At 34.9% G+C, this 25,167-nt stretch overlaps 1 protein-coding gene across 2 annotated transcripts in view; it reads right to left on the reverse strand.

Annotated features, from left to right (window-relative positions):
- Positions 1 to 7,976, reverse strand: part of LOC144978007 (sodium- and chloride-dependent glycine transporter 1-like) — a 102,744-nt gene extending 94,768 nt beyond the window's left edge. Inside the window, exons 1-2 of one of the 2 annotated variants that reach the window (XR_013646450.1) lie at positions 7,763 to 7,903; positions 6,384 to 6,444 (exon numbers count right to left, since the gene is read on the reverse strand). Coding sequence is in view for 1 of the 2 variants with exons in the window: in XM_078923431.1 (XP_078779557.1) it covers positions 7,763 to 7,873 (111 nt within the window). In the remaining variant the exon portion in view is untranslated. Of the gene's footprint in view, positions 1 to 6,383; positions 6,445 to 7,762 lie in introns of those variants that run through there. The other variant, XM_078923431.1, reaches the window with a different exon arrangement.
- Positions 7,977 to 25,167: the final 17,191 nt, after the last annotated feature.

Genomic DNA, 25,167 nt, shown 5'->3' on the forward strand with positions numbered 1-25,167 from the left:
CACAACAGTAACGACGACGACGGTGTTGATGATGATGGCGAGGAGGACTGAGCAAGAGAAAGAGAAGCGCCGTCGTGCGCATATGTGGAGGTTGAGCGCTATACAAGTAACCTATTATATAATATGTACTACCATAAATTATCCTTACCAAGAGGAGGACAATGATAAAAGTCCTTTCATGTTTTCCCATGAAATCAACCCCCCCAAAATCAATCAACTCTTGTCTCGAAAGTGCCAAAAGTCAAAGTTGACGCCAGGCAATGGGGTTTGAGTTTGAGCTTGACAACAAGACCGAGAGAGACAAACCTGTTCCATCTCAAAAGCCTACGTTGGAAGTTTGATTTCCCACGAAAAGTTTTCAAGGTAATATTATTATTCGAGTGCAGGTATCTCAATAGGACTAGAGGAGGGGCGGAAAGGAGGGAGGGGCTTCTAGTCTAGTAAATTCCAGGAAGTTAGAAATGTAACTCTCAATTCATCTGCAAGGGGCGGCCGGGGCGGGGGGCATGGACACCCACAGCAGATCTAGAAAAGCGAATCTGTGCTTTTCAAAATACGAGCTATCGGAAAATCCTGAGAGTACCTTATTTGGAGTACAGGACTAATAAAGATATTTTAGAAGAGGTAGAGGATTGAACAGGAGGACAGGAACCACGGTTGTCAATGGTCAAAAGATGGAAATTGTCATGGCTCGGACACACTGTCCGCCATGATAATCTGTGCAAGACTGTCATGCAGGGCACTGTAGAGGGACAGAGGAGAAGAAGAAGATGGAGAAAAAAATGTGGCAAGTCTATATCAAAGAGTGGACAGGCCTGAATACTGGAAAAGGCCAGAGACCGTCACGAATGGCGTAAGGTTGTGAAGTCTGCATCCCGCATGCCCCCCCCCCCCCCCCCCACTAGGACTTCATATATATAGATGTCTATAGATGTCACTGTCCCCCGACGATCAGCTAGTCATGGGATTGAGTGAGTAAGCGAGATACCATCACCATCTGTATACACATTGACATAGGAAAGCAATATATACCTAAAAGGCCTCCCACACACAGACACACACCAATGTTGCCAAATTTTCCCAGCTCTGACAGGGTGAAAATGAAATCCAATACCAAAAATAAATGGTTAGTTATGGGAATATTACGAAAAGTCACGTAGATGACAATGACGCTTGATATTATTATTATTATATGATCAAGTTCACTTAGCAAAACTGCTTAGAACTGCAAAATGGCCAAATCATCAATGTGACATTATTACAAAATTTATGACCTTAGAATAAGAGAAGTAGACCATTGTGTATAGATAGAATGAAAATGACGTCATTCAAGCCTTTGTTATTGTATTTTGCCATCCGCGTTTGTGACTGATTCTCACTAAACTGTATTAACCAGACTATAGAAGTTCATGGTTACATATAGTTTTGTGTGTTGGTCCGCTATACTTCCGGATGGCAATGTTATGAGCTTCTAAGCCAAGCGCATACTATCTATAGAAAGATTGCCGTTGACATCGTGTAACAGTGTGAAATAGCAATTCTGCCAGCCGGATAGGTAACGAGTAACTTTTTTTTTTTAATTTAAAAATAAAAAAAAATGACAACCCACATGTCATAGACCGTTCCCGTTAGCCTTGTGTAAATTGCTTGAATACTTGACAAATCAGTCGACAGAAATGTGGGAACTGTATCTGAACCACAAATCATCAACTAATTTGAGATCTATAAATCTTTGGTGAAAAAAAAAAATCACTTGCGGAATTGTTCATACTACAAATACTACTGGGCTCAGCGCATAAAAGAAGAGTGAAAACTCATTTTTGTTAAAACAACAAAGTGTCACGTGACTTCCCCCCCCCCCCCGGGGGGTTGTCTGGGGACAACAAGATTGGACATCTCGACTACACAGGGAAGGGAAAGTAAAACATGAGAAACTTTGTCACAATATAATGGGGAAATGTGAACTGTATGAAGTGTTTGCTCATAATATCATGAGAAACAAAAACAAAAACCATCCCATCTATTTATTGAACATTGCTGTTGTAACATAAACCTTGGCAAGAGCTCAGAGACTCGTCTGTCAGGCAGTTTGTCATCTCAGCAATTTATTAAAAACTAAGTTTATGTATATATGTATAAATATAAATATATATCCATTATCACCTGTTACAGTGGGCCTAACCACTCTCGAGAGTTAGGAGGTATTTCAATCCGTCAGACAGAGAACCTAATACGTGTAAACACAGTCTCTCTTTGTAGAAATGGTAGGCCAACCATTAAATGTATTGAATGACACGTAGCCATTACTGGTCCCACCATAACAATGTTTTAGAGACACAAACAACCCTTGATTAGGAAAGTCAAAACAACCATACTGGGCTATCTTACACAGACGACCTGCTATTTGAAAATGGAAGAAAAAAAAAAGAAGTAATTTTTAGGAGATAAAAATGGAAGTCACTATAGTTCACTTTATAGATCAACAATTAACCACCATCACAATGACAAAAATTTTTTTTTTTAATTAAATTCAAAAGCCTTGAAATAATACACTCTGGCACAACCCTACATTTTCAATAAGCCTTGACGACTAAGAGATGCTGATGAAATCCTGAAAGTGGAGCCAGAATGTCTTACTCTACGAATTTTTCTTCGTGGTCGGCAGATCTGCTAACACCGTAATTTAAACATCCTGGATCATGTAAATCATAAAGTAGTCAAGTCAAACCAACCCAAAAAACAAACCCAAAGACATGTTATGACAACCCTTGTAAATGTTTTTTGTTTGCCAATAAACAAATATATAAGCATCAATTTAATTATGGAGAAAAGAGACAGGGGAATCCTGCTTCCACACTAACTACACTTTAACGAGGTTGTATGCAATGGCTGTGTTCTTGCTATTAAGATACCCATGTATTTATTGTGGTCGCACTCTAATTTAACTGGGTTGTATGCAATCGCTGTGTTCTTCATTGCTACTAAGTTACCCATGTAGGGGTGAAGTTACTGTGGTAACAACCTATTTTTATTTTCTATTTTCCGCTCTTTCAAAAGACCTCATTAGAGCCTATAATTTTCGATGTAATACAGATCTACCTACTACTACTAATACTACGACGAATATTTCCTACTTAAAGATTTCTAATTCAATAAAAAACGATGCTCTGGTGTCAGAACTAGTATATTCATATTATATAAAATGGAGTTCAAAGTTTTTACTGTATTGAGGACAAACTGGTAATTTTTAGTATAACATTTCATCTACTGTGTTATTACCCCATAATCTACAATTTTTTTTCTTCTTCCAATTTCAAGTAAACAGGTCTGGTAATAGAACCGAAAAGGCCTGCTTGTTCCACGACAGATCACATCACCTGATTATGTGGCTAATTCGTAAAAAAACAGGTTTTGTTTTGATTATAACATCTTTCAACAAAATCTACTTACTTCATTCATCTCATATTTACCCTAAAAAAAAGTTCTTTTGTTTTCATCACTTAGACAATTTCATAATCACCAATGAAAGTTTAAGGACACATATACAGCTTAATATTAATGCCAAAGACACAAAGCTATTGTTTTACTTTATTTCCAATAAAATATTTTCTTAATTTAGTTGACAAAGGAACAGAAACATTATATTATCATTATTATAACAATGTAAATCAGGGACAGGCAGCTTCGCAGAAAAATGCGCTTATTAAGACAAACTATCAGAGATGCTCAGTGAACAATAATGTCTTCACTACTTCACTACACATAAATAGAAAACTTCAAAAGCATTAAAATAATTAATTTGGGCAAATGCTCGACATTTACATCCTGACTTAGTCCAGGAAATTAGCACTTCACAATAGAAGGAAAGAAATTGATGTCACTTAGCTGATTTTTGTTATTTTTATTGCTTTTAGCCAACATTATATTATTATTATCATCATTATTATTATTCTCATTAAACTGTATAGATCAGACTATAAATGGTTACGGCTACACATATATATATAGTTTTGTGTGTTGTTATGTTTGTTATCTCAGGTTGGCGGACGTTGTGAGTATATTTCAATAAATGCATCGCATCAATAGCTACACAAGGGTTTGTTGGGGGTTTTTGTTTTGTATTCCTTTAATTTCACACCTCAATCTAAATACATCTGTGTGCTGGGTTCGCTGTTCAATGCATTTCAAACAATAAGCCAATTAATATTTGACATGAATAAGAGATGACATCCAAGATTGTGAACTAGCTCATGAATTATTCATAAGATTGATAAGGATGGACTGTGACAAATGTGACAACATTCAAATCGTAAATCATTGGATTATCATTTTGTCACTATAAATAGCAATTTGATGCGTGGCTATGTGGTATGATACATTTCCTCGGATCGGAAGGTTCAGGGTTCGAATCCCGCTAGAGCCATGCATAGTTTAGTCCTTGGAAAAGACTCACTGTACTCAAGTGTTAAATGAGCTCCTAGCCTAAACAGTGTCGTCTCAGTAAAAAAAAATGAGTACTTATCGCCGAACAGATGTCACGTCTTGTCTTATATGTAGTTTAAGTGTTGCTGTTGGCCGGCGACCCCGAGTAAAGTGTTTTCAGATTCAGCACATATAGTGAATATTACGCTATAAACTACCTGATAACTAAATGAATGAACCATAGCTATGTTATGCAAAGATGTAAAAGTAAAATAATTTTGGTCTAATGGAGCAGCAGTTTTATGTTTTTAAGGGTTTTACGGCGCTTGCAACACATTTAGGTTATATCAGCGCCAGTAAAAAGGAAGAAAATGGGATAGTAAAAAGTTCTGGAATTACAATTAAAGCACCCAAGAAAAAGTAAGACAAAAGGGGAACTAGGAACAAATAGGGATCAGATGTAGAATCCAAGAACATACCACCAATGTACTTAGTTTGAGATCACCTATAATAAGTCTCATCCGGACACAAGCACAAAATCCAACAAAGAGGAATACACTCAAATGCTTACATTATACATTAAAAATAACAAATATAATAATACATAACAGAGAGATGATTTACAAGGAAAAAAATATAATCTCCCAAAACAATAACTATGCATTTGACTGTTTCCCTCACAGCCAGGACAAAACCAAGTAATCTCATTCCAAGACAAAGACAGAAAGCATGTTGGAAAATAGATATAAGGGGATAGAAGACACAGTATGTACCTCCCTGCCCACTATGGGAGGTCAGGAGCCCCACCCAGAGCAGCAGTTTAAGGTAGTATATGCACAGCAGCCAACTTTTCAAAGAGCTAAATCGGGACACCCTGATGCACAATACCGTGTGTGTTGTGTGTAATGATTTGGGGTGCATGATAATATGTCAAAGCTCTTTAAATAGAAGAAAAAAAAAATACTAGCCTCTTAAACAGAAAGAAACAGTTTCATAAACAAAAAATACGGTTTTAAGCCGGGAAGCCAAAAATGGTCTCCCTAGACACTTCTAACAAAATTATATAAGGGATATTCGAGTCATGTTCATAAATGTGAGCACTGTATTTCACTTCATAAGAGAAGCCCCCAAAAAGATCTCAAATGAATCACTCTATAAGATCACAAAAGAAAGACCAATCTCCCTTGACATTTTACAACAACGATGTCAACTTTTCGGTCACATACTACGCAGGGACAAAAACATACCAGCTAACCAAGCCATGTCGGGATACTTCCAAAAACACGGGAACCTTTTCAGGGGAAGACCGATCACAACACTCCCTGTGATCCTAAACAAAAACGTCACAACACTTGGACAAAGCATTAGTCTCATAACGGCAGGGGACCTTGAAAATCTGAGAACCCTAGCAGAGGACCGGCAATATTGGAGACACCTCACACAGGAAATACTGGAAACAGCCAAGGCGACCCGATCTTTCGGTCGAGACGCGAAAGGCATCTAAGTCAAGTAAGTCAAGAGAAGCCAATTATTGCATTACGTGAAGTATGTTATTAAAAGTACTAATTAATAGGCTCACACCACTAAGATTATATTCAACAAAACAAGCAGAAAAATTTGTTCTTTTTAAAATCACATTTATTAATTTTTTTTGACAATTACTCAAATACCAATTATGATTAACTAATTTTATCAATCAGGTTGAGAGTTACGAAGGTCTATAACTGACCAGTATAATTCAATAAACAACCATCATAAATTATCATATGATCGATGAAGTACCATCATCAACAACTCATCCCAAAAAAGAAATAGACCTATTTTCTGAGTCCTCGTCTGCATCAAATTACTTTCACTAAACTATTTTAAGAGAGGATTAAATGTTTTTTTTGATAAACAAATCCATTCAGAAACGAAGAAGAGTCTTGTTCTTTAATTGTACTGTACTTTTGTGTAGTGACTTGTTTGTTTGTTTGTTGCTTTAGGTCTCTTCCAACACAATTGAGGTTATATGAGAGACCGCTGAAACAAAAAAACAAGCAATCTAACAAAAATAGTACAAATGTAAATCAAAATCATAACCTAAAGATATCATAAGTAAATTATAAATAACCAAGAACAAACAGGCAGAAGATTTACAGGAAAAAAAATATCCCCTGTCAAAAATACAATCACAAACCAAAGAAGCAGGATAGGCTAGTAAAGAGAAGAAGAAACGACATCACTATCGGATCGTACACCCATGCGAACATCATAGGTATATGATTCAAAGGTGATGCTCCCATCCAACCACCCGCTGTAGTGACTTGAACCTGTGTTCAGTTGGCAACTCTCAACAGGCCATATAAAGGCTAAATGATTAATTTATTGGAGGTGCCTAATAATTATATGAAAACGCTTTTTAAAATTAGCAAAAAAAAAAACAAAACAAAAAAAAAAACCCACAAAAAAAAACAATCAAGTAAAAAATGAATAGAAGAAAAAAACTCGCCTCTTAAACAGAAAGAAACAGTTTCATAACGGAAAATACGGTTTGACGTCGGGAAGCCAAAATCTTGGTCTCCCTGGCCAAAACGGGCCATTCGTAACAATATTATGCCCAGAGTCAACAAAGAGCTATACTTATACTCTGTCATACTCATAAATCAGATTAGATTTTAAGCCTAAATATAAGCTGTAGCATATGATAAAATTCATAAAGGGACACACTGAAAAATAACAAGTAAAGATTGACTACTAGATACAGGCACTTGGCGGAGGCTCGCTCGCTCTAACTCTAATTCTTCTAGTCTAGACGACAAACAATGGTGGCGCGAAAAAATATCGGTCATATCATAACCCAAGACTTGATTCTTGATTGACACCATACACGTTCCTTAATTAACAAACAATAAAACATCTCAATAACAATAACAGTCAGGATGTTTTTCTTCTTCCTCTCGTTTAACGTTGTTGGCACGATCGTGTAACCAAGGGCAAAGACGTGGCGAAACGAACGCAAAATATCGACGACCCCTTCTCGGTTCAGACTCAGACACATTCATTTTTATTTTTATTATCAATCAATCATTATTAAATCAAACATGAAATAGCCAACAAGAGTTAAAATTAACTGTTAGAATCAAATTAAAAATAGATTATCCCAAATTCCCCCTTTGGGACAAGCTGTTCTGCGTAGTTAGTGTTGAGACAATAATAGAGATCGAGCTCTAAAACTGATTTCGTCATCAAGCAGACGATCGAACGGAAACTAGCAGACCATGTGCTCCCTTTTGTTTATGTTTGTAAAATTAGCTTTACTTTTAATTTAGATTAAAATTATGTAAACAACTTCACTTACTAGTAAATCCTGTCTTACATCATCATCAGCTTCTTCTTTAGGGTGTCGTTTTCCATCACCGGCGAGTTGTACAGTTGGATAAAGGTTTGATTTGATCCCCGTAGAAGCCATTTTATTCCCACTGACTTCAGCGAGTCTGTCTCGAGCCTAGTGTGTAATGTAATGTTTTGAGCCAACGGCCACCACCAACAACACCGACAACTCAGAGCTGGGCGAGTAATCGCTACTCATGTCACGGATACAAGTCTAAATTTGAAGGAAAACCCATGTACCGCTTGATTTTTTGTTACCATTACTACTACTACTACTACTACTACTACTACTACTACTACTACTACTACTACTACTACTACTACTATTACTACTACTACTACTGCTACTAAACTACTACTGTTGCTGCTGCTGCTGCTGCTACTACTACTACTACTACTACTACTACTACTACTACTACTACTACTACTACTACTACTACTACTACTACTACTACTACTACTACTACTACTACTACTATTACTACTACTACTACTACTGCTACTAAACTACTACTGTTGCTGCTGCTGCTGCTGCTACTACTACTACTACTACTACTACTACTACTACTACTACTATTTGAACTTTTATATATAGCGCAATGTCCACTGGCCAACAACGTCACGTAAAATGTAGAAAGAGACATGACGCCTCTTGGGCGATATTACAATTTTTCCGACAGAGACAACGCTGTTAACGGCACGGTACTCGTTCTATACCAGAGTACGGTGAGAGAATGTGGGTAATGAGCCTTTCTCAAGGACTGAAATATGAGCCGAGCAAGACTTGAACCCAGGACCTTCCTATCCAAAAGCGAGTGTAATATCATAAGACCACATTTTACTACTACTGCTACTACTACTACTACTACTACTACTACTACTACTACTACTACTACTACTACTACTACTACTACTACTACTTTTACTACTACTATTGCTATTACTACTACTACTACTACTACTACTACTACTACTACTACTACTACTACTACTACTACTACTACTACTACTACTACTACTACTAATACTAAAATTACTTTTACTACTACTATTGCTAACTACTACTACTACTACTACTACTACTACTACTACTACTACTACTACTACTACTACTACTACTACTACTAAAATTACTTTTACTACTACTATTGCTACTACTACTACTACTACTACTACTACTACTACTACTACTACTTACTACTACAATTACTTTACTACTACTACTATACTACTACTACTACTACTACTACTACTACTACTACTACTACTACTAAAATTACTTTTACTACTACTATTGCTACTACTACTACTACTACTACTACTACTACTACTACTACTACTACTACTACTACTACTACTACTACTACTAAAATTACTTTTACTACTACTATTGCTACTACTACTACTACTACTACTACTACTACTACTACTACTACTCCTACTACTACTACAACAACAACGACAACTACTACTACATTACCAAAACAATAGCCCGCAAGTCGCTTGAATAAAACTCGTTTATGAGAAATTCTCACCTAACTGTATTATCCAGACTATAAAAGCCTACATGGTTACGCGGAGTTTTGTGTGTTGGTCCGTTATACTTCCGGATGGCAATGTTGTGAGATTCTAAGCCAAGCGCATACTATTTAAACAGGAGATTTGTGAGACATCCTCTGCCCACTCAATCAAGCATTGATATTGTGCCTTTAGCTGAAATATTCACAACATCCGCCAACCGGATAAAATGTACGAGCACATAGAACACCAGGTGTAACCTTGAACGTTTATGGTCTGATTGAAAGAATTTAGTGCGAACTATTCATAAAAATGGATGGCTAAAAACAATAACAAAGAGCTGATTGACGTCATGTTCGTTCCTACTTTCGCTGGTTGTTTACAAACTATTGAGTGAATGCGTTTGGGGCGTGATTCAGTCCCTTGATCAGTGACTCTTCACAAGAATTAATACATCCGGGCCTTGTATCCCAATAGAGATAGAACGAAGTTGACGTCACTCAGGTCTTTGTTATTGTTTTCAGCCAATCAATGTTTTTGATTAGTACTCACTAAACTGTATCAATCCGTGGCCTTCGTAAACTCATGGCCTGACACCGTAGCCATCGTTAAGTTATAGCCTGACACTGACCAAAAAATGACGTCAAAAGACAAGTCTTTTGCCACAAAAGAAAACAAACCGTGAGCTGTGTTAAATAGTTCAACCAATGGGATCACTTGTTTCCATGAGCTCTACTTAATACAGCTCACTAGACGGTGCTAAAACCTAAAAATGACGTCAAACTATAAGTTATGGTTGATTCCAGTGTAGCCATCGTTATAGATAGTTCGAAGATGACGTCACTCAGGCCTTTGTTATTGTTTTTGCCATCCGCGTTTGTGAGTTGTTCTCACTAAACTGTATTAACCTGACTATAAACGTTCATGGTTACACAGAGTTTGTGTGTTGGTCCGTTATACTTCCGGATGGCAATGTTGTGAACTCCTTGGCCAAGCGCATTCTATCTATATTATAGCCTGATACTGAAATCCAAAAGGACTGGCAGTTTGACGTCATTATTTGGTTTTTGCACCGCCTAGTGAGTTGTTGTTAGTAGAGCTCATGGAAACAAGTTATTTCATTGGTTGAACTATTGAATACAACTCACGATTTGTTTTCTTTTGTGGCAAAAGACTGGCATTTTGACGTCATTTTTTGGTCAGTGTCAGGCTATGACTTTACGAAGGCCACGGTCAGGCTATATGATAACGATGGCTACGGTTCTAGTGTCAGGCTATATTATGTTAACGATGGCTACGCTGACACTGACCAAAAATTTACGTCAAAAGACACGTCTTGGGCCACAAAAGAAAACAAGCCGTGTGTATTCATCAGTTCAACCATTGGGATCACTTGTTTCCTTGAGCACTACTTAAGACAGCTCACTAGACGGTGCTAAAACCTAAAAATGACGTCAAACTATAAGTTATGGTTGGTTCTCGTGTCAGGCAATAAGTTAACGATGGCGACGATCAATCAGACTATTATCGTAGCCATCGTTATTATTATTATTATTATTATTTTTTTTTTTTGTGGTACATAATAGAAGGAAAGAAGTTGACGTCACTCAGTTCTTTGTTATTGTTTTTAATACAGCCCGCTAGCTGGTGAGTTCTCTCTAAAGTATTGTATCAATCAGACTATATAAATAAACGTTATAGGTTGCATACACCTAATTGCGTGCGTTGGTACATTGTATGTGGCTGGCGGATGTTGTGAGTATTTTACCTAAACATTATGTTTACAGTTTGTGGCGCGAAACTTGCGTCACGTCGCACCGCGACATGGAGACAAGGGTCTCTTCTACTTGACAAGAAATTGTAGCCTACTTGATACTCATCCGAGCACAACACTTAACATGGGTATCTCTGGTTGCCTTTACTGTATGTAGCATCAAGAATCACTTGAAGTAGCTACACCTCGCCGACTGTTCTGTCGTACCTACTCTGGAAAAACCCATATTTTAAAATTTGGCCAGAAAACTCGTCCTTCAAATATCGATCGATTTAAATGACCCTCATCTTGGCAACAACAAAAATTCTCAAACCTGGGACTTCGCGAAGTCCCAGGTTTGAGAATTGTTGTTGTTACCAAGATGAGGGTCATTTAAATCGATCGATATTTGAAGGACGAGATTTCTGGCCAAATTTTAAAATATGTTTGGTTTTTTTTTCCCCAGAGTACGCCAGTGTTGTCTTCAGAGGCTTCTATGAAACTACTGTGATCCATTGCCTCACAACGGTGGTACGTGCTTACATTGTGCATCTACGTGGTCATGTGGTATGACATTCCCTTTCGGATCGGAAGGTCATGCATGGGTTCGAGCCTCCCTCTGCGCATAGTTCAGTCCCTTGGAAAAGACTCCTTACTCACATTCAGCGTCACCGTACTCAGGTGTAAAATGAGTAACTCGCCGTTAACAGCGTTGTCTCTGTCGGAAATAAAATTGTATTATCGCCTAATGGGCCTCATGTCTCGTTCTCCATGTTATACGTGTTGCTGTTGGTCAGGAATCCTATGTAAAGCGCTTTGAGTACGTTTAGTGGATATTGCGCTATATGAAAGCTCCATTTTAAACTTATTTCTTTTTTGAGTTCATGCGAATGCTTAGATGATAGGAGCGTGTAGCGGCCAGTGTGATTCCCGTCCCTGTTGTTATTATTTTGTCACTAATAAAAAACAAACAAAAACAACAAAATAACCCAAAAAAACCAACGACAAACAAATAAATAAGCAACATAAACAAACAAAACAACAACAACAACAACAACAACAACAACAAAAATAACAAAAAAAGAAAAAAAAACCTAAAAAACAACTCAATAGATAGAACGAAGATGACGTCACTCAAGTCTTTGTTATTGTTTTTTGCCATCCAGTTTATGAGTAATTCTCACTAAACGGTATGAACCAGACTATAAAAGTTCATGGTTACGCATAGTTTTCTGTGTTGGTCCGTTATACTTCCGGATGGCAATGTTGTGAACTTCTGAGCCAAGCGCATACTATCTATAATGCATATACTCAAGCGATACTATGTTTGCAAAATACTCATGACACCCACGGGTATATAATACCAAAACACAAAACTGTTCGTAACCATGAACGTTTATAGTCTGATTGATAGAATTAAGTGAGAACTAATCATAGCGGGCTAAACACAATAACAAATAGCTGAGCGATGTCAATTTTGGTTTCTTCTATAGATAGTATGCAGATGACGTCACTCAGGCCTTTGTTATTGTTTTTTTGCCATCCACGCTTATTAGTACTTCTCACTAAACTGAATGAACCAGACTATAAAATTTCATGGTTACACAGAGTTTTGTGTGTTGGTCCGTTATACTTCCGGATGGCAATGTTATGAGCCTCTTAGCCAAGCGCATACTACCTATAGATAGTGTGCGCTTGGCTAAGAAGCTCACAACATTGTCATCCGGAAGTTTAACGGACCAACACATAAAACTATGTGTAACATTAAACGTTTATTGTCTGGTTAATACAGTTTAGTGAGAAATACTCATAAACGCGGATGGCAAAACAACAATAACAAAAGCCCGAGTGACGTCAACGTCATTCTATCTATAAGGAACTCAAACTCAAAGCGGCGCGCTTGTAAATGACAAGGCAGGCAGGATATTCTGCACTCGGTAAGCCATCATGGGGTTTCTCTTTTCTTTTTATTATTTTTTTTTCTTCATGCGATGATGACTTCGAATAAAAACTGAAAACCATTCACTACACTTAGAGCACTCGGGAAAAGAGGTTGTCTGTCGCTTACCATCATTAAAAAAAAAAAGAAGATAAAAAGCAATAACCAAACAAACACCCGGAAATGCATTATGATAGATTAATTATTTAAAAAATAAAAAATTTTAAATTCTTAATTATTACACGAGTCGGGTGCACAACTCTCATCCCGACACGGTTATTTGAGCAAGAATTATCAATACCGGCTGGTTACTTTTGTAAAAGGTTATAATGTTGTTTACACTCCGTCGCTGATTATCATTAGAAAAAAAAAAATAGTAATAAAAAACAGAACAAAATTTTTTAAAAACAACAACCAACAAATAAAAACAATCAAAAATAACAAACAAACAAACAAACAAAAAACAAAACAAAACAAAAAGAAAACAACAAAATCAAAACCAACAAACACAAAAAAAAAAAACAAAAAAAAACAAACAAACAAAAAACAAAAAACAACAAACAAACAAAAAAACGACAACCCCCCCCCCCCCCCAAATTAACAAAAAACAAAAAAAAACCCCCAAAAAACAACTAAATAACAACAAATAAAAACAAATCTTACGATGAGGATTCCGAGACCTGAAATAGTAGCCTAATCAATTCGCACTATGCGTATATATATATATATATATATATATATATATATATATATATATATATATATATATATATATATATATATATATATATATATATATATATATATATATAAACTCATAACATTACGAGGTCAACAAAAAGTTTTAGGTTCATGACCTTTTCCACCATACCTGGCTAGCAGAAGCGTCTTCCATTCATACATTACATTCACCCATTCATTTCATTTCATTTCATTTCATTTCATTCAGTCAACATCCGCTCATATCCATTCATTAAAAAAAGGATATTCTCATTCACTAAACTCCCCCCCCCCTTCCTCCCCTCCCACCCCACTCACCTCCTGACCCCTCCGTTAGTTTTTCTTTTTTTTTCTTTTCATAATTCGTTCACATATTTTATATGGATTTTTTCCCCTTTATTTATCCACACCCATTCTAACTTCTAAGATACGTCAATGACAACCGATTTGTTGACTGTAGCCTTACGAGTCTATTTATTATTATAGATAGATTGAATTTTAAGGTCTTTGTTATTGGGTTTGTTTTTTTTTTTTTGCCATCCACGTTTCTGATTAATTCTCATTAAACTGTATGAACCCGTAGCCATGCCACGATGAGCCAGACTATAAAAGTTCATGGTTACACATAGTTTTGTGTGTTGGTCCGTTATACTTCCAGATGGCAATGTTGTGAGCTTCTTAGCCAAGCGCATACTATCTATAGATAGAACGAAATTGACGAAGTCACTCAGCTCTTTGCTGTTGTTTTTATCCGTCCATTTTTATGAATAGTTCTCACTAGATTTTATTACTCAAATTATAAACATTTAAGGCTACACATATATTTCCGGATGGTGAATGATGTGAGATTTTGATAAACGCATAGCATCAATTTAATAGACAGCTTTTGCCATCCACGTTTTTGAGGAATTATCACTTAACTGTATTAACCAGACTACAAACCTACCAGGTTACACATAGTTTTGTGTGTTGATCCGTTAAACTTCCGGATGACAATGTTGTGAGCTTCTAAACCAAGCGCATACTACCTATACTGATGCTATGCATTTATGACAGATACTCAAAACATCCCCAGTCGCTTATAACGTATAAACACACAAAACAAATGTTACCTTCAACGTTAAAAGTCTGATTAATACCATCTAGTGAGCACTACTCATAATTATGGCTGAGTGACGTCAACTTCGTTCCTTCTATATTTTAATTTGTTTGGGGGATTGAGTGCGTGTGTGTGTGTGTGTGTGTGTGTGTGTGTGTTTGTGTAAATAGGGAGTTGTGTGTGTTAAAAAGGGAGGGGGAGAGTTATGTGTTCGTGTGTGTGTGTGTGTGCGGGGGGTTTATTGAAATACGAATCAACTCAGTCTCCTACATACTAAACACAGTTGCTGGTTCACAATTGTTCATTCACATCCTTAGAATTAGGTACCCAAAATGTGTGCTACTGTCACAAAAAAAAAAAAAAGAAAGATTTTTCGATTAAACGATCCATGTAAAATATAAGATTCGAGAGAACAAATAAATCCCAAGACTGCATGCAAAATTACGTGACAAATTATTGTTTTCTATGGTATAAGAGAAATAATAAAAATAAAAATAATAATAATGATAACGACAATGATGATAATGATGATAATAATAATAATGATAATAATAATAATATAATAATAATAATATAATAATAATAATAATAATAATAATAATAAATAATAATAAATAATAATAATAACAATAATAAATAATAATAATAATAATAATAATAAATAATAATATAATAATAATAATATATAATAATATAATAATAATGATAACGACAATGATGATGATAATAATACTACTAATAATAATAATAATAATAATAATAATAATAATAATAATAATAATAATAATAATAATAATAATAATAATAATAATAATAATAATAATAATAATAATAATAATAATAACATGGACGGTATCCACCACCTGTATTTTGGAACGAGCTATATTCGAAGTTAACTAGAAACAAATTTGTAGTCGATTCTCTATTTTATGCACATCACCCAGAAGTACTGGGTGATATCATGTTGTCTACGTCCTATAAAGGAATACCACATAATACAAAATAAATCTATGATAAATTGTTACTATATTCAGGTGAGAAAACCATATTTGAATTATTTAATATTTTTTCCACATCTAAAAATCTTAAAATGATAGCTTTTAATTACGTTTTAAAAAATATTTTCTATTTGACATTGTCAAAAATAGCGTGGTGAAAATTTGAATCGACACCGCATAGGAGAACATTCATTTCCCTGACTTGTGTTTACTTTTGCGTTACCAGGAAAAACAGAAACGCTTATGATTTAAGATTTAAATGAAGATTTTCATTTTTTGTAGACATAAAACAACACTAATCGTAGTTGATCAACATCATGACAATGCTGTAGTCCCAATACTGTAAAAGGGAATGGGAATATTGCCATTTTCATTGAGAAATCAAAATCCTCGTTTACACCCATCTAGGTCAAAGTACTTAACCAATCAGATCGCTTTTCGCGTTGCACTTATTTTGACCCAGTTTCCCATCAGGTCAGGAGAATTATTTTCGTGATAAGTTCATTTCTTCATATTTTTAAGCTTATTAATCGATTTAAAATAATATTCTACCTTTCCACTGGCAGATGAACTTAAGTATTAAATTTCTTTTACCATAAAGTAACTCCGGGTCTTAATGTTTTACGTTTCACCAACAAAACACACATTGTTTACATCGCTCAGAGCGCGAGAGATTGCATCAGCCATTTTCGGGCTCTGGTTGGTTGACTCAGTTGACTTGACAGCTGTAGATACTTCTGGGCGAGACAACACACAGTCGTCAGTCGTCAGTTATCGATTTCGTTGATGACGAGTTCGGTGTTTACCATTTGGTTTTGTTGTTGTTGTTATTCTTTTTTTTTTCTTTCTGTAAAATACTCATATCATCCGCCATCCGGATACATAACGTAGGACAAAGCTTCTTGAATTTTAATGTTTATAGATAGTATAAAGTTGACGTAAGACGCCTTTGTTATTGTTTTTTTTGCCATCCGCGTTTATGAGTAATTTTCACTAAACATTATTAACCAGACTATAGATAGAATGAAGTTGACGTCAATCGAGACTTTGTTATTGTTTTTACCATCCACGTTTATGAGTAATTCTCACTAAACTGTATTAACCAGACTATAGATAGTATGCAGATGACGTCACTCAGGCCTTTGTTATTGTTTTTGCCATCCGCGTTTGTGAGTTGTTCTCACTAAACTGTATTAACCAGACTATAAAAGTTCATGGTTACACAGAGTTTGTGTGTTGGTCCGTTATACTTCCGGATGGCAATGTTGTGAACTCCTTGGCCAAGCGCATTCTATCTATAGATAGAATGAAGTTGACGTCAATCGAGACTTTGTTACTGTTTTTTTTTTGCCATCCGCGTTTATGAGTAATTCTCACTAAACTGTATTAACCAGACTATAAAAGTTCATGGTTACACATAGTTGTGTGTTGGTCCGTTATACTTCCGGATGGCAATGTTGTGAGCCACTTCGCCAAGCGCATACTATTTATAGTCTGATTGATACAATTTAGTGAGAACTATAATCATGGCTATGGCTGTCCAAAAACAATAACAGAGAGCTGAGTGACGTCAATTTCGTTCCTTCCATATGCCGGCAAAAACGTGAAAATCTTAATAATGAGTGATTGTAATCCGAAATTTTGTTTGTTTGTTTGTTTGTTTGTTTGTTTGGTCACATGGCTTGGTGCCAAATTGTTGACATTAGCACCCTGAAATATGGTATCCATTCTCCTCAATAAAACATACAAACTCAACACAAGACTGATATTTCTGGCTATAAATTCTATTTTCAACATCTTTACCAACCCGACTTAATACCGTTTTGAGGCGAAGGGTCACAGATATGGACTGAAAGCTTCAAAGAAGACAGATGATCTGGGCGTTTCGTGTTTTCCCGTTGTCATAAAACAACAAAGAATGAAACACTGAATTGCAGCATTCATTATTAAAATTTGTATTATCCGGTATATCTAGATAGTATGCGCTTGGCTAGGAAGCTCACAACATTGCCATCCGGAAATATAACTGACCAACACACTAAATTCTGTGTGACCATGTATTTCCTTTTAAATTTAAAGTCTGGATAATACAGTTCAGCGAGAATTACTCATTAAAGTGGATGGCAGAAAACAATAACAAAGACTTGAGTGACTATAACTTTGATCTAACTATAGATAGAATGAAGTTGACGTCACTCAGGTCTTTGTTTGTTTTTTTTTTTTGTGTGTGTTTTTTTTTTTTTTTTTGCCATCCGCGTTAATGAGTAATTCTCACTAAACTGTATTAATTAACCAGACTATAAAAGTTTAAGGTTATACATAGTTTTGTGAGTTGGTCCGTTATACTTCCTGATGGCAATGTTGTGAATTTATGCGTCAAGCGCACACTTTCTATATATAGCATGCGCTTGGCTAAGAAGCTCAGTTTATTTATATAGATAGTTCGAAGATGACGTCACTCAGGCCTTTGTTATTGTTTTTGCCATCCGCGTTTGTGAGTTGTTCTCACTAAACTGTATTAACCAGACTATAAAAGTTCATGGTAACACAGAGTTTGTGTGTTGGTCCGTTATACTTCCGGATGGCAATGTTGTGAACTCCTTGGCCAAGCGCATTCTATCTATAGTCTGGTTAATGCAGTTGAGTGAGAATTACTCATAAACGCGGGTGACAAAAAGCAATAACGAAGACGTGTGTGACGTAAACTTCTCTCTATAGATAGTATGCAGATGACGTCACTCAGGCCTTTGTTATTGTTTTTGCCATCCGCGTTTGTGAGTTGTTCTCACTAAACTGTATTAACCAGACTTTAAAAGTTCATGGTTACACAGAGTTTGTGTATTGGTCCGTTCTACTTCCGGATGGCAATGTTGTGAACTCCTTGGCCAAGCGCATTCTATCTATAGAACCAATGGGACACGATCATTGTTGGATATAAGTAGTATGCGCTTGGCTAAGAGGCTCACAACATTGCCATCCGGAACTGTAACGGACCAACACACAAAACTATGTGTAACCGCATGAACATTTATAGTCTGGCTTAATACAGTTTAGTGAGAATTACTCATAAACGCGGATGTAAAAAGCAATAACAAAGACCTGAGTGACGTCAATTACTATCTATAGAACCAATGGGACACGGTTATTGTTGTTAAGTTTGTTGTGGATTCTAATAATAGCGTCACCAATAATACAACCAGAGAATCGAGCCAACTCTGACTGCACTCATTCACCCTTTGCCTCAAACGTGTGGTTGTCTCCGTAGCCATCCATAACATTAGCCTGATATCTATATATATAGTATGCGCTTGGCTAAGAAGCTCATAACATTGCCATCCGGAAGTACAACGGACCAACACACAAAACTGTGTGTATCCATGAACATTTATAGTCGGGTTAATACAGTTCAGTGAGCATTACTCATAAACGCGGATGGCAAAAAACAATAACAAAGACCTGAGTGACGTTATCTTCGAACTATCTGTATATGTCTATATATATATATATATATATATATATATATATATATATATATATATATATATATATATATATATATCTGTAATATATGCTATCTGTGCACATGTAAAAAACGCAGTGGAGTTTTCTTAAAACGTTAAAAACGTATTACGCTTCAACAGTCATGACGTCACTTCCCTCATAATGGTAACAGTAACTGGCTCTAAACTATCGGAACAATGGCGGACGCCCTTATGAAATATTTCTCAGACGAGCATAAAAGTGTAACCAGAGGAGAAAAAACATTATAAATATGATCATGTTTTGACTTTTATACCTTCTGATCACAAAACATCTGAAAAGTTTTAGCCAACATGAAGAATAAAACGTACCTATTTTCTTTGTTTAGAGCCACGATGGCCGACGCCGCTGGGCGATGTGACATCAGACTATTGAATCCAATTAACTTAGACAATAGACAGTTCACTAAAAAAAAATCAACTCTTGAATTTTAAATTCTTTGTTGATAACAAGATATTATCATCCGCTTATATTATTATATATATTAAATTATTATATTATTATTATTATTATTATTATTATTATTATTATTATTATTATATTTATTATTATTTTTATTATTATTATTATTATTATTATTATATTATCTAATATTATTATTATTATTATTATTATTATTATTATTATTATTATTATTATTATTATTATTATTATTATTATTATATTATTATTTATTATTATTATTATTATTATTATTATTAATTATTATTATTATTATTATTAATTATTATTATTATTATTATTATTATTATTATTATTATTATTATTATTATTTTATTATTATTATATTATTATTATTATTATTATATATTATTATTATATTATTATTATTATTATATTATTTATTATTATTATTATTATTATTATTATTATTATTATTATATTATTATTATTTATTATTATTATTATTATTATTATTATTATTATTATTATTATTATTATTATTATTATATTATATTATTATTATTATTATTTATTATTATTATTATTTATTATTATTTATTTTATTATTTATTATTATTATTATTATTATTATTTATTATTATTATTATCACGCCTTTTGCGCCACGTCACCATGAGACATCGTCGCCTAGGCATTCAACGAAGGAATATAGATAATTCATTAAACAAGATGTCTGATGTCAACAAGAATCACCCATGTTGTCCAAATGAGCAAATTGGGAGTTAGTAATCTTGCTAAAGGAAAACATAACGAAAGTGCCTGAAGCGGGGCTCGAATCCGGGACCTTCCGGGTCACAGTGCATTGCCTTAACCACTCGACCAATTCGCCCCATATGCTTATTATATTACATGACAATTCAGGAGACATGTTAAGTAATAGCTTTATATTTAAATCTAAAAATGGCTTAAAATTCACAAAGTTTTGTTAACTTAGCCTTCTGCGTTTGCTTTGGTTTATTTCTACTTCATATGTGACCCATTGTCTCAAAACAGTATTATGTCGGAACGAACCATATGCCTAGAAGCCGAATTAAATGTTAAACTGGTCAAAAATATAAATTGTTTGCATTAGCACCCTAAAATATGGTATCCATTCTCCTCAATAAAACATACAAACTCAACGCAAGTCTGATATTTCTGGCTATAAATTTAATTTTCAACATCTTTACCAACCCGACTTAATACCGTTTTGAGGCGAAGGGTCACATATTCACACAGTGTTGCCCGGTCTCTGCTCTGGAGCAAAGTCGTGTTCAGCAACTTGCTGATCGAAAACAATAAATCTTTTAATTGCCTTTGTGTCAGACCCTCACTCGACTCAGTCGACTGCGCATGAGCAGTGTAAGAATAAAATAAACACTCCCTTGTTCCAAAATGGGCAGTATGAATATTTTATGATTTAATATAATTATATATGTATCATATACTCATGCGGCTATGTGGTCTTGTGGTATGACACTCGCTTTCGGATCGGAAGGACCTGGGTTCGAGCCTCGCGCTCGAAGCATAGTTGAGTCCTTACTCACATTCTCTCACCGTACTCAGGTGTAAAATGAGTACCTGGCCGTTAACGGCGTTGTCTTTGTCCGAAAAATTGTAATGTCGCCTAACAGGCGTCATGTCCCGTCCTACATGTTAAATGTTGCTGTTGACCAGGGACACCTGGTAAAGCGCTTTGAGCACATTTAGTGGATATTGCGTTATATAAAGCTCAATTTTTAATTTTTTAAAAAAAATTTAGAAGAGATTAAAATATACCAGCTAATAAAGCCATGAATACTTTTTTCACCCCATCTGGACACAAGAAATATCAAGGTAGACCACCCACGTCAATTCACACTGTCCTCAATAGAGACCTAAAACGCCTTCAAAACAACAAAGTATTAAAATCAAAGGAAGACCTTACGAAAATAGCATCCACAGCAAAAGATCGTGAACAGTGGAAGGAAATGACACGGATGATTAGAGAGGTAGCAGAGGCGTCCCGATCGGATGATTAGGAAGCGAAAGTATATACATATATATACATATTATAAATAGCTTCCTTTATCAAAAAGTTGAGGACTATTATTTCATGGTTTTTATTTTTATAATTTATATAATATATAATTCTAAAATAGATTGACTATTTAACAACTGACTTTAGACCAAATGCATACAATTGTAATGACACTGCAACTAAAAAGCGCTTAGAGTCTGGTGTCTCGGAGTTATAGCGCTATATAAGTTTTCAGAATTATTATTATTACTTATTATTAAAAAGAGAAAAAAATCCTTTTGATTCAAATTATAAAAAAAAGGGAGGGTATTGTTATAACGTAAACAGAGAGACCCGTGAAGTAACATTCGCTTTTTAAAAGTGTTGCTATGACTGAATTAAATATTGTTTCAGCAATACGCTTCAACAGTCGTGACGTCACTTCCCTCGAAATGACGTATGGTAACTTAGTAACTGGCTCTAAACTATCGGAACAATGGCGGACGCCCTTATGAAATATTTCTCTGATGAGCATAAAAGTGTATCCAGAGGAAAAAAAAAACCCATTATAAATCTGATCATGTTTTGACTTTTACACATTCTGATCACAAGACATATGAAAAGTTCTAGTCAGCATGAAGAATGAAAAGTAGGTACCGATTTTCTTTGTTTAGAACCACGATGACCGCCGTTGCTGGGCGACGTGACATCAGACTATTGAATCCAATTATATGCGTTCTATCACAGAGATCATGAAAAGATGTGAAGTTTGATAAATAATATTATGTTATTGTACCTACTGTACTTCAAATAGTCATAAAACAATGTGGGATCTCTATCTGCACCTAAAAACATTAAATTTACTCTATTTTTAGCAATGACTATCCCGCACAAATCTTTGGGCCTCTTTTTCGCTCACGAAGTGCCCAAATTCGCGACAAAATATGGGACGAAGCCGTTTGGTATATGCTATTTTAAAAAAATTAATTACGACGCTGTTTATTGATGAATATAACTGAAAGTTGGCACACAGTTAGAAAAAAGGTCAATTTAGATTATGTCAAGCGACAAAACTCGTGCGATTACCAGAAGACCGTTAAAAATAGATTTTTACTCTTTGGAGTAAAATATTTCTAAAACTACCGGGCGTGGAGGTTTTGTCGCTGACAAGGTAATACATGACAATTTCTTCTTTTTGGTTCTAAAATTTCATATGAATATGACGATTACTTTTCCCGTATTTTACAAAACACCATCCTAATTTGCTCTTCAAGTTTCACACTTATTACGCAAGATACAACCAAAGGTCGAAAAAAAAATGCCGAAAAAGCGTCCCATATTTTCGCGTTTTTTTCCTCTTTGCGGGTCATCCAAATAAATGACACCTTTACAACTGTATAACTTGTTTATTTATGAATGGATTTTCAAAATTCAAAAACATTTTTACTCAGTGGAGATAGGGCTTGGATTTTAGACAAAAAATTTCCTAAAAAGAGAAAAAAACATTTTTCATAGTCATTGCTAATTTGTTATGGATGATACTGGTGGGAATGGCTGGGGAGGGGGGCGGTGGGTGGGGGGGGGGGGGGGGGGGGGGTTAGTGACAATCAGCATGAGATGTATACATTAATGTTCATAGGTATTCTAGACGGATATTATATATGTATCAATATAAATAAGGTCACTCACGTATTTTTTGCCGATACAATTAAATTGTTTCTAAAAACAATTGTATCGGAAAAAAATACGTGAGTGGCCATATTTATTTTTATATACTCTAACCAGCATTATCGAGCTCTCTTGTACCTACAAGTACCAACCAACACTCATATATATATATATGTATAAATTATAAAAACAAAAACCATGAAATAATAGTGATAAACTTTTTTTTAATAAAAGGAGCTATTTTAAAAATGTTTCAAGTATAATTATGATCAAATTCTACAATTGTGTTTCAAGCATTCGCTGTGATCAGATTATAATTTTTTCTGTTTTGTTGATTAGAGTTTTTACATAATATTGTCTGCTTGTCGGGATCGGGATCGGGACGTTCTTTGCCGGGTCGTCAAAATTTGTACTTACGAGATTCATTTCATCATGATAGCGAATGCTCGAAACAATATTGTAGAAGTTGATCATAATTATACTTGAGATATTATATATATATAATATATATATATATATATATATATATATATATATATATATATATATATATATATATATATATATATTGATATATTGATATATTTTTCTGTCGATAGAATCGTTTCAGTGGGTTCCCATATCGTCAGTCGACAGTAAATATCCGTTGTGTACTTTTCCTTTAATTGCCGTTCAATCAACAACATACACAACGGAAGTAAGAATAAGGCCGAATATATATATATATATATATATATATATATATATTATATATATATATATATATATATATATATATATATATAATATATAATATTATTATGGGTGTATGTATGTGTGTTTCACTGGCGGTCGGTCTATTGAGCGAAGTTGTTTTGTGCCGCCCTATATTTTTCAAATTTAGCAGATACTGCTTTTCGTCTCAGTTTTTGCATATGCTGCTTTTCGTTAACACTCGCGCATCTCTCCTCGAGCCGTGATAGATACACACTATACGAAGGTTGTGCATCATCACAGACGGCTCTATTTTTCTTGTTGCCCCACGCGATGTGATATGACGTGCGACAATGAGCTGAGGGTGGGGTTTGAGCCAAAAAGTCAACAGGCCGCCCAAGTATTTTATATATAAAAGACTGTTTTCTTCTTTTTAAAAACTTCGGTTATCCACCTTCCCCCACAAACAACTGATACTCTTTACTGCTAAAATATCTAGTTCAGGCCGGCATATTTAGTTTTGCACACCTTGAGGCCTGACTTGGGAGAAATCAAAACCATATCAGTTTTATCATTGGAAGAACAGGTTTGTTGTAAGAAAAACATACGAATGAAGAAAATACAATAAATATATTGATTTTATTGCTATTCGTTTGGCTGAAATGGATTTTAAATTTTAATCATCAATACGAATATTACACAAATCATTCCCCGAGTAGAGCCCCATGATGCTATAAATAGAATCCCAGTCCATTAACCCGACAAACAGAGCAGTTCAACTTGTAATGTTATTGTCTTTGGAGTAGATAAGTAGTGCATTGAGGTTGGATTTTCTATCCTTCTATTATTGACTGTTATCACAGTTGGTATGCAAAGGAAGACATTTTAGATAGCAGTCTATTTGTTGTTGTCATGTTGTTCTTCGATTCATGCCGCCTCAAATAAACAGCTAGCAACCGCCCCTGGTGTGTTTATGTGTGTGTGTGTTTATTGGGTTTTCAAGT

This window comes from Berghia stephanieae, chromosome 8 (genome assembly GCF_034508935.2).
Source record: "Berghia stephanieae isolate SIO BIC M18660-M18661 chromosome 8, UCSD_Bste_1.3, whole genome shotgun sequence".
Lineage (NCBI taxonomy): Eukaryota > Metazoa > Mollusca > Gastropoda > Nudibranchia > Aeolidiidae > Berghia > Berghia stephanieae.